This window comes from Hakea prostrata, chromosome 6 (assembly GCF_041222555.1).
Source record: "Hakea prostrata isolate BN-2017 chromosome 6, UWA_Hpros_2, whole genome shotgun sequence".
Taxonomy (NCBI): Eukaryota; Viridiplantae; Streptophyta; class Magnoliopsida; order Proteales; family Proteaceae; genus Hakea; species Hakea prostrata.
In genome coordinates this window covers 27,669,389-27,678,761 of record NC_142605.1, presented here as the reverse complement: position 1 = coordinate 27,678,761, position 9,373 = coordinate 27,669,389, and the positions used below count along the sequence as shown (strand labels likewise).

At 40.2% G+C, this 9,373-nt stretch overlaps 3 protein-coding genes across 3 annotated transcripts; 1 reads left to right on the top strand and 2 right to left on the bottom strand.

Moving 5' to 3' along the window:
* Positions 1-641: 641 nt before the first annotated feature.
* Positions 642-3,939, bottom strand: LOC149013013 (uncharacterized). Its single transcript, XM_089158625.1, has 5 exons — positions 3,661-3,939; positions 2,950-3,091; positions 2,519-2,745; positions 1,958-2,212; positions 642-1,205 (listed from the first exon to the last, which is right to left on the bottom strand). The coding sequence occupies exons 1-5, from the start codon at positions 3,700-3,702 to the stop codon at positions 885-887; spliced, it is 987 nt and encodes a 328-aa protein (XP_089014751.1). The 5' UTR covers positions 3,703-3,939; the 3' UTR covers positions 642-884.
* Positions 3,940-4,148: 209 nt separating this feature from the next.
* LOC149013012 (uncharacterized) lies at positions 4,149-6,263 on the top strand. Its single transcript, XM_089158624.1, has 5 exons — positions 4,149-4,397; positions 4,499-4,640; positions 5,146-5,372; positions 5,459-5,713; positions 5,789-6,263. The coding sequence occupies exons 1-5, from the start codon at positions 4,356-4,358 to the stop codon at positions 6,107-6,109; spliced, it is 987 nt and encodes a 328-aa protein (XP_089014750.1). The 5' UTR covers positions 4,149-4,355; the 3' UTR covers positions 6,110-6,263.
* A 1,015-nt stretch (positions 6,264-7,278) lies between these two features.
* LOC149013011 (uncharacterized) lies at positions 7,279-8,303 on the bottom strand. The gene is made up of 2 exons (XM_089157696.1): positions 7,582-8,303; positions 7,279-7,498 (listed from the first exon to the last, which is right to left on the bottom strand). Exons 1-2 carry the CDS (start codon positions 8,301-8,303, stop codon positions 7,279-7,281), a joined length of 942 nt encoding a protein of 313 aa, XP_089013822.1.
* Between the last annotated feature and the right edge of the window lie 1,070 nt (positions 8,304-9,373).

Sequence of the window (9,373 nt, the reverse complement as noted above, 5' to 3'; positions counted from 1 at the left end):
AAAGTTGAACTCGTAACCTTGTTTTTTGGGGAGATGTTGCCATGTTGGTCTTTGCCAACTAAGCAACTCTCTTGGTAAGAAGAAACTTGATCCCTTATTTAACCTGTAAACTTGCACAAATTTGTGAAGCCATTGGCTTATTCTTTCCCTACTCTCTACCACGAATCATTTTTTCTCCTAGTCCGTGAGAATGTAATGGTAATGTGTGTTTCTATTTTAAAAGGCATGCACATCTTGATAACTTTATAAGGAGAGGACCAAGGATCTGTTTTCTAGCTGAGGAGTCTCCTCTTCTCTTCATTGCATTCAATTCAGATGCGTCAGAATTCCCATTCAGTTGCAACTGGAAGGGAGGTGTGCCAAATTCCAGCCTAACAACAACCGATTCACTTGTGCTGTTTTGAGCATTCTTTTCTACTGTTTGTACCACATTTATGATGCAAGATTAGATCATGGATCATGGTTTCATGTTAAGAAACCTTAGAATTGCTGAATTTTTAGATCTGAGATTTGATTCTGGGGGATCTGAATTGCTTTATTTTTACAACAGTAATGTTCAACTGGACATGCCAGAAATTTCATACTACGTGGGAGCTACAAAGTGAGTCCCTTGAATATTCAGAGTCACAATAACAATGATCACTAACCAACTCGTCAACCTGCATCATCTGTTCAGGAGTGAACAGAAATTAAAAGAAGATTTATTTGACAAATGCCTGCATTTATGAATGACAGAACAAAAAGGGTTATTTGCAATGACATTGGTTGCAAACCGGACTCAACCCATTTTAATATCAAAGAACTCAAAACACAATTACGGGCATCTATTACTCCTTATTTCCATTTCATGCCAACAAAGCCAGAAGTGTTTGAATTTGTATGATTTACAGTTCCGCACCATCTGGTATCAACACCACAGAACCTGTTGTCTTCCGGTTCTCAAGATCTGCGTGAGCCTGTGCTGCCTGTGACAAAGGGTATTTGTGGTTGACACGGACACGCAGGACACCTGATGCCACATTAGCAAATACCTCTTCAGCTGTTTCCAGCAATTCATCCCGGGTTTCAGTGTACTGGAATAGTGAACCCCTCGTCAAGAACAAAGATTTTGCTGCAAGGTCTGATAATGGAACTGGGTCCGGTGCACCTGATGCCTGCCCAAAGCTCACCATGTATCCTCTACTCCTTAAACATGCCAATGATCCCTGGATGACACCAAGTAAGACCAAAATCCTATAAGATAGGCTATCTGCTACTTGTTCATATACTGCAATTATTGTCTTCAACAAAAGTTACTCTTAGGCACAAATTACACTACCAAAAGGCAACTGCTTTATCATTATCTATCTAAAATTTACAGAATATGGAGGCAATCAAGCACCTCCTTGCGTGAAACTTCCATTTGTAAATATTAATGGAACAAGCAGCAGAGCCCTCTCGTACACGAGAGCTGACTAAATAGAGGACTGCTGTTTACTGTTATATTTCATCCATGCAAAGAAATATAATCTGGTGGAAGTTGGCAACTGTTATGCATTATGCGTATGTGCAGTTAGAAGTGTAATAGTTGACAAGCAAATGCACGCCCTCTTATATATGAGAGATGTGATTGTGTACACCTAAAGAAGTTGATATCCAAAAGTTCTTCTGATCTGGCAAACTCGGATGCTTGCATCCATCATATATAAATTAACCATACCATCCCAGAAGTTTCCATTCGCCACAACTAGGGAAACTGATGGCATTCAGTCATTCACACAATATTTTGAAACTGTGAACTCAGTTTTGACCAGTTGAATTTCCATCCAATTCTGCCACATAATGCACTATTCTAAATATAGAGTTAGCAAGAATATGGTTTTTTAGAACAGATCGAAAGGGGGGGGGGGGGGGGAGTTTTATCCACAAGTTCATTGCTTATAGATGTACTAGGAGAAGGTAGCAAGATAGCAGATACCTGGAATGTGTCTTTCCCCACAGAATCATAGACAACGTGAACGCCTTCTGGTGTTATCTTCTTGACAGCTTCAACAAAATCCTCCTTTTTGTAATTTATGACATAGTGACATCCATCTTCCTTGGCTTGAGCTGCCTTTTCTTTTGTTGATACAGTCCCAATAACAGTGGCACCGAGCGCATTAGCCCATTGGCACAGTAGAGAACCAGCTCCACCAGCTGCTGCATGAATAAGAACCTTGTGTCCAGATTCAACCTGCATCATGAGAGTAGCACATCAAGGTTGAGCCTTTCTTTTAGTGGGTGGGGGGAGGAAAAGTTGCATGGATTAGATTTTGAAATGAGAGATCACATGATATTCTGTGAGAGTATCTCGAATTTAGGTTAATGTATGGGATTAGCAGTATGAAATTGTGTGAGAAAATCTTAGGACCTGTTGAATTTTTTACATCCATCCAAAAGCATAGTATCGAACCATGATGCATGGGTATCCTAAATCAAGCTGACTACTAATCCAATATGGAATCTGAAGTTTGGAAACTGCCAGATGAACAGAACTAACCTTGAAACACCGACGGACAAGGAACTGAGCCGTCATACCCTTAAGCATGACAGATGCTGCAACAATGGGGTCTACAGAAGGTGGAACAGGAACCACCACTTTGGCTGGCAGGATCTGTTCTTCACTGTATGAACCCATTGGTGAACCAGCATAAGCAACGACATCCCCAACTTTCCTGTCAGTTATTCCAGGGCCAATGGCTGTCACCACTCCAACTCCCTCCATACCTGAATTAGAACAATTTTGAACAGATTATTATCACCAAGACTATTAAAAAGACACTAGGATTTGACGGGACAGATTTTCCAAAATGATGGAATTACCATGCAAGTGAAGGCATTGCTGAAACTTAGTAGTAAGGCACCATCAGCAGTTGTGGAATTTGATATCTCAAATTTTCTAGTCAACAATTAATAAAAGTAGAAGCCAACCTGGAGTGTAGGGCATCGATGAAACTTTGTAAAGTCCTCTACGGAAATACACATCGATGAAGTTGAGTCCTATTGCCTTGTTCTTCACACGGATCTCACCCTCCTTTGGCTCTCCTATTTCCACATCTTCCCACTTCAAGACCTACAACCAATATGACCCTGTGAAAAGTAAACTTCCCTACAGTATTCATATGCTGCAAAGGTCAATATCAGATGAGGAATAAGAAATGTAGGCAATCAGGAGTCAGAAAATTGAAGACCTCCTAAAGAATGATCATATAAAATTAAAATGGAGTCTCAATAAATTTGGGCAGCAAACTACATGAGAAAATGACTTCCTCTTTAGAATTCAGGTACAGGTACAGAACAATCTTCCATCTTCTTCTTATCATCTTTTTCTTTTCTTCTTTTTTTGGGGGGGAAGAGAGGGGGGGGGGGGTGTGCTGGCTGCTGATAGCTCTGACTATTGATTGATTACTGACTGGTTTAGACCACCCTGTTCACTCTTCATTCTCGTCAATGGTCTTATTATGCTTGCAATAGCTAACAGGAGTAGACCTCTTTCAAGCTCTTGCTTACTCATTTGGGCTCTATTTCATTCTTTTTTAGAGAATGTCCCAAGCGGAAACGCAAGAATTTGGTTGTCTATAAGAGCTCCAGAACAAAATAACCCATTCGTGACAGACAGAGAGAGAGTGTAGGGAGATTTACCTCTGGTCCGCCTTGCACATGAACTCTGATTGCTTTCACCATAGTTGCTGCTCGAGTTGCAAATGTTCTAACAAGGAATGCCGACTTTCCATCAGGTATTTCTACTTCCTGAGAGAAAAGGGTTTGGTAGGAATTGCCTTACCTGCATTTAGGCCACCCAAGAAAGTTCCACTTAAACAATTTAACAATCCAACTTCACGCCTAAATGAAAAATGGAACAGGTCGTTCTATCTACAGCAATCCTGATTCAGGAATTGTCTTCTTAGAAGAGGGAAGAGAAGCTTACTACAATATCCATTTCAAGCCGTTCCAACTGGGGAAGAAATAGAGGCAAAGAACCACCATCAACTGCAGAACCCATGCTGTAACCCAGAGTTGATAGCACTAATATGTCCTATTGAGGCATGCTCCATGCACCTCAGATTTTGTAACCGATAGTTCATCAAATGGTCTCGAACTCGATTGAACCCTCTCGATCCATGCTCTCCCTATCATGACCGCTTAGAAGTCTTTGATCATCGAAATATATATTTATTTAAACAGAACTTTCTCTAGGTAGCGAAATCCTGGGCCGGCACTTCCGAAGAAACCCTTTTCTCCTTGGTTTACAAATAGCCATAATAAGTCACAGTCCTTTTAGGCCTGCAGAGCAATAAGGATCCGGTGTTAGTGAACTTGCAAACCAAGCATCAACGATGGTGAAAGCGATCAGAGTTCATGAGCTCGGCGGACCAGAGGTAATCTCATTGCTTTTTCTCTTATCTTCCTCATCTTCAATTCATCTTTGAAGTTAGAAATAGTTTAGTAAAGTTTACTTATTGGATTATAATGCTTGTAGGTCCTAAAATGGGAGGATGTTGAAATAGGAGAGCCAAAAGAGGGTGAGATTCGTGTGAAGAACAAGGCAATAGGGCTCAATTTCATTGATATCTATTGCCGTAAAGGATCTTTCAAACTCTCTCCAACACCTTTCATTCCAGGTTTGCTTCTACTTGTTAGCTTCTTGACTCAGAAAATGGATTTCGAGATCTTGTTGGATAGGAGTGAATATGATCCTGAAAATGCATTTCAGATTTGAAATCCCACAATTTCTGAGGGTACTCTGCAACGTAAGTTCTTGAAATCCCTTCATCTAAGTGGGTTTACAAGTAGTCAATTGATAATTCCACCTATGAGATACTGTAGAATAGGAGTAAATATGATCCTGAAAATGCATTTCAGATTTGGAATCTACCCTGCAACCAAGTTCTTGAAATTCCTTCACCCAAGTGGGTTTACAAGTAGTCAATTGATACTTCCACCTATGAGATCTTGTAGGATAGGATTGAGTATGATCCTGAACTTTCTTATTCTTGCAACTTGAGCATAGCTGACGATTGAAAGGAAAACCTTTCAAGTTTGAGTGTCTATTCTTTGAATCCTGGAGATTTTTTTTTTGTTGGTTTGAGGTGATAAATGAATTTGTTCACAATTTTTCAAATGCAGGTAATGAGGCCGTTGGAGTAGTAACAGCAGTTGGCCCTGGCTTAACTGACAGGAAAGTTGGGGATGTGGTTGCTTATGCTGGTTTGCCATTGGGTTCATACACTGAAGAACAGATCCTGCCTGCAAATGTAGCAGTGCCTGTTCCACCTTCAATAGACCCCATTGTTGCAGCATCTATCATGCTTAAGGGTATGACAGCTCAGTTCCTTGTCCGTCGATGTTTCAAGGTTTGTCTTTTCCATTCTGAGTTTTAAACCTGCTTGATTCCGTGGGTCCTGCAAGAGTCTTGGGACTGATTCAACTGGCAATGTAGGTTGAACCTGGACACAAGGTCCTTATTCATGCGGCAGCTGGTGGTGTTGGTTCTCTTTTGTGCCAATGGGCTAATTCTCTGGGCGCCACTGTTATTGGAACTGTGTCCACTGAAGAAAAGGCAGCTCAGGCCAAGGAAGATGGATGCCAACATGTCATAAATTACAAAAATGAGGATTTTGTTGAAGCTGTTAAGAAGATAACACCAGAAGGAGTTCATGTTGTCTATGATTCTGTTGGTATTGATACAATGAAGGTATCTTCTGTGTTTTCTGGAGTTTTAATTTTGTTCCTTTGATGTTGTTCTTACTTGGTTAGCTCTGTCATCCAGGGATCATTGGCATGTTTAAGGAGTCGAGGTTACCTGGTGAGTTTTGGGATGGCATCAGGTTCACCAGACCCACTTCCATTATCAGATCTTGCTGCAAAATCCTTGTTCTGGACATGGGGTTCTCTATTTGATTACACTGCAACCCGTGAAGAATTGCTGGAAACCGCTGAAGATCTATTTGCTAATGTGACATCAGGTGTTCTACGTGTTCGTGTTAACCACAAATACCCTTTGTCTCAGGCAGCACAAGCTCATGCAGACCTTGAGAACCGAAAGACAACTGGTTCTGTGGTGTTGATACCAGACGGTGCAGAGATGTAAACAAATTAGCCCACTTTTGGCTTTTGTTGATTTGAAATGAAACAAGGAATAAGAGAAACTTGTATTGATTTTTTTGAGTGCTTTGATGTGAAAGTGTGGTTGAACCTGGCTTGGAGCCAAATGTATTGCAAGTACCCCATTTTCCTTTGTAGATCCCTCTTCATCAGCATTGTCTTCCATCCTGTCCATGAGACTCTCTGGATGGGCGCGATGGGGATTAGTAAAATTACAAGTTTTTTTTTTTTTTTTTTGTCTGAGGTTCACCTGGCCAGTTTGCGCATACTACAATATAGTTGTTTTTTGTTGTCGGCAAGGGTTGAATGACCTCCCCACTGAGAAGTATGGATCTTACCATTCTACCAACCTTACATTGACTACAAGTGTATGGATGGAAATGAATCACACTTTTGAAGATTGATTTTGTTTCAGCCTTTTCATCCAACAGTTGACAATTTAATGTCCACACATCGCCCATCTGATGGTCTTATGGATAAGACGAAGGACAATGCGGGACGGAGAGGGTTCAAATTCTTTTCCTTTTAGTCTTTAAAATAGGTTCATGCCAAATTATATCATTTTTCAATTTTCTCATTCTCCAACATGATTTGAAGTATGATACATTTACACATATTGACATGTTTCTTTTTTTCCTCTTCTTGGGTGCTCTACGGGATAATACTTGATATGAGATGTCACGTCTTTTAAAATCACCTAAAATCACCTGAAGGATATAATATTGGATATCATTACTTGAAAGTTAAAACTTTACTCTTGAGTGAGTGACATGACGGTAAAAGTGAATAACCTCAAAGAGTTGTTCAGTTGGTATTTGAGGTTATTCACTTGGTAAAAGATCACCACCACATATTATGAGTTGAAGAGTTTGAATACCCTCAAGACTAAGGCTAATCCTGCCTTATATTTGTTCTTTTTATTTTATTTTTTAATTTTTGGGTAATCCCTGCCTCATATTTGTTAAGGTGCTAAGTTGATATGAAGAAAACCTCAATTCCAAAGAAAAATGGGAGAAAATATTTTCAACAATGCTGGAGTTACACAAAAGGAGGCAAATTTATAAGATTTTTTTTTTATTAAATTTGGGATTTTTCTTTTGTTTAAGTACAAAATCATCCATTATAATTACAAATTCATTTTTTCTTTTTAAATCCCTAGAGTACTCCTTCACCCCTCCTCCACCGCCCTTGGTTTCTCGCATCAAAACGCCGACACCAGAGAGATTTGCCGGCAGCGTTCAGCTTAATAACTTCAAATCCCTTCATCACACGTTCAACCGTCGTCATCGATCTGAATTTCACTTTCCCAAATAGAGTGGGACCTCCCCGGTTCGGTTGATGTACAAAAACTTCTTCTACACAATCTCCATGGATCCTACCAAAAAAAAAAAAACCCATTATTTAAAATTTGGGTCAGGTATGGATAAAGAAAATATAATTTTAATTGATACTACTTACCCAGTGAAGAAATCATGAATTTCTTGTTCAGTCAAGGGGTTTCCATATGAGAATGTAACGAACAGAATCCTCTGGTGTACTAGCTGTGTTGCCATCTCCGGAATAAATGGCCGTGCCATGGGGTTTAGGTTCGACTGGGTTGTTTGGGTTGGCAATGCAGCCATCGATTGAGGTTGAGGAACACTTGAACCAACGGTTAAACCAGCGCCTGCAGGCCCACCGGATGGGGGTGGAGGCAGGGGTTGAACCGGGGATGGAGTAACCGGTTGAACCAAATATCCACGGTTCAATGGCTGAACACCTCTCTTGTCCAAAATATCCCTGAATATAAGATTGCAAACGCCCTCCAGGATAAGTCCGATACCTTGACGGAAAATAAATTTGTTGTCATAAAAATGTTGGAGTGTGAAAACCCGGTTCAGCATGTTGGACATCATAGGAAGAAGAGTCAGTGAAGGATTTGTTATCTCCTCTGATTCTATGTATGCCAGTGCAGCTAGAGCTTCTGCAGCAACCAGTGAGAGTGTTGCATCGTTCTCCGTTGCGAGCTTTTGCAGGATGTTCATGTGGCCAACCCACTCAAGAGACAACCAAAGCCCTATCACCATCGTAGTCGCTTCTGGTTCCATTCCAATGATGAAGATCATCCTATTGAAGATTTGACGCTCGATCTCATAGAGGGCCAAGAGGTTTTCGAATGAGTCCATTTCAGTGGATGCCATAGCGACGGCGGAGAGAAATTGCGAGCAAAATGTGGGGTCAGTCAAGGTGATCTGAACCGTTTGGACTCCCTTAGCACAGAAGAGCTTGCGAAGCACGGTGAGTATTTATAGACGATGGGGGAGGCCCGCCGAACTCATAAGAGAAGCGTCTACTGGTTGCTTTTTACGATCAGGAAAAGTTACCCGTGCCGTTGAAATTGCATGAAACCAGTTAGTGGGTCCCAGCAGGGTAGCCAGCATCTGGAAAAAGTTTCTGTGGGTGGAAAATGGAAAGTCACTCTCTTTTTATTTTACGAAACAGAAGATAATTTCAAGATGGAAAATAATTTATTTTCGCATTTAAGTGTTTCCCAATATTTTTCCATTCTTAATTTTATCTCGAGTATAACTGAAGATTCCATTTCTTTGCTGCCACCCTTGTAGCAACTCCTATTGCGATTTACGAGTGTATCAGTTATATTACTGATTACCAAAAAAAAAAATTTTATATTACGAGCGAATTTTTTTATTATTTAATATAAAATGAGAGGGTTTTTTTTTACAATGCAAATAAAATGTGGTACGAAATTCATACTGTTTAATGCCAATGGAGGGGTAGTAAAATGGTTAGGAACCTGACTTCTCAGTAGAGAAGTGGTTCAACCCTTACCGGCGGCATATGTAATATCTTGTCCCCTATATATAAAAAGCGCCTTTGTACAAAAAAAAATCATACTCTTTAAATAAAAGAGAGAGTGTGTCAGTGCCAGACTTGTCAGCCCATAGTTCATTAGCGAAATCAATATACTGACAACCCACAAATGGATTGAGTACAGTTTATTGCCTTTTTTGGAATTTTAAATATTTTTGAAAATATTAAGTAACGTTACGGGTGCCATTATGGATCGATGAACGTGAATCGTTCCTAAGCCAAGGGCCCAGGATAGGGACTCTACCCAAAATTTTAATTTGCAAGAAAAAGTTGAATTTAATAATTTTTTTCCTACCATAAGTGAGTCACTTGAAGATTGTGGATTATCTCCCGGAGAGCACTCTGTGCTACTTTGACGGTTTACAACCACAAACTAGTG

Excerpts from the sequence above, each read along its gene's own strand:
- LOC149013013 (XM_089158625.1), bottom strand. The coding sequence starts at position 3,702 with ATGGTGAAAGCAATCAGAGTTCATGTGCAAGGCGGACCAGAG. Across the intron at positions 2,746-2,949 it reads ATCGATGCCCTACACTCCAG|GTATGGAGGGAGTTGGAGTG; the intron begins GTTGGCTTCTAC and ends GTTCTAATTCAG. Across the intron at positions 2,213-2,518 it reads TTGTCCGTCGGTGTTTCAAG|GTTGAATCTGGACACAAGGT; the intron begins GTTAGTTCTGTT and ends CTCATGATGCAG.
- LOC149013012 (XM_089158624.1), top strand. The coding sequence starts at position 4,356 with ATGGTGAAAGCGATCAGAGTTCATGAGCTCGGCGGACCAGAG. Across the intron at positions 5,373-5,458 it reads TTGTCCGTCGATGTTTCAAG|GTTGAACCTGGACACAAGGT; the intron begins GTTTGTCTTTTC and ends CTGGCAATGTAG. Across the intron at positions 5,714-5,788 it reads TTGGTATTGATACAATGAAG|GGATCATTGGCATGTTTAAG; the intron begins GTATCTTCTGTG and ends TCTGTCATCCAG.
- LOC149013011 (XM_089157696.1), bottom strand. The coding sequence starts at position 8,303 with ATGGCATCCACTGAAATGGACTCATTCGAAAACCTCTTGGCCCTCTAT. Across the intron at positions 7,499-7,581 it reads ATTCATGATTTCTTCACTGG|GATCCATGGAGATTGTGTAG; the intron begins GTAAGTAGTATC and ends TTTTTTTGGTAG.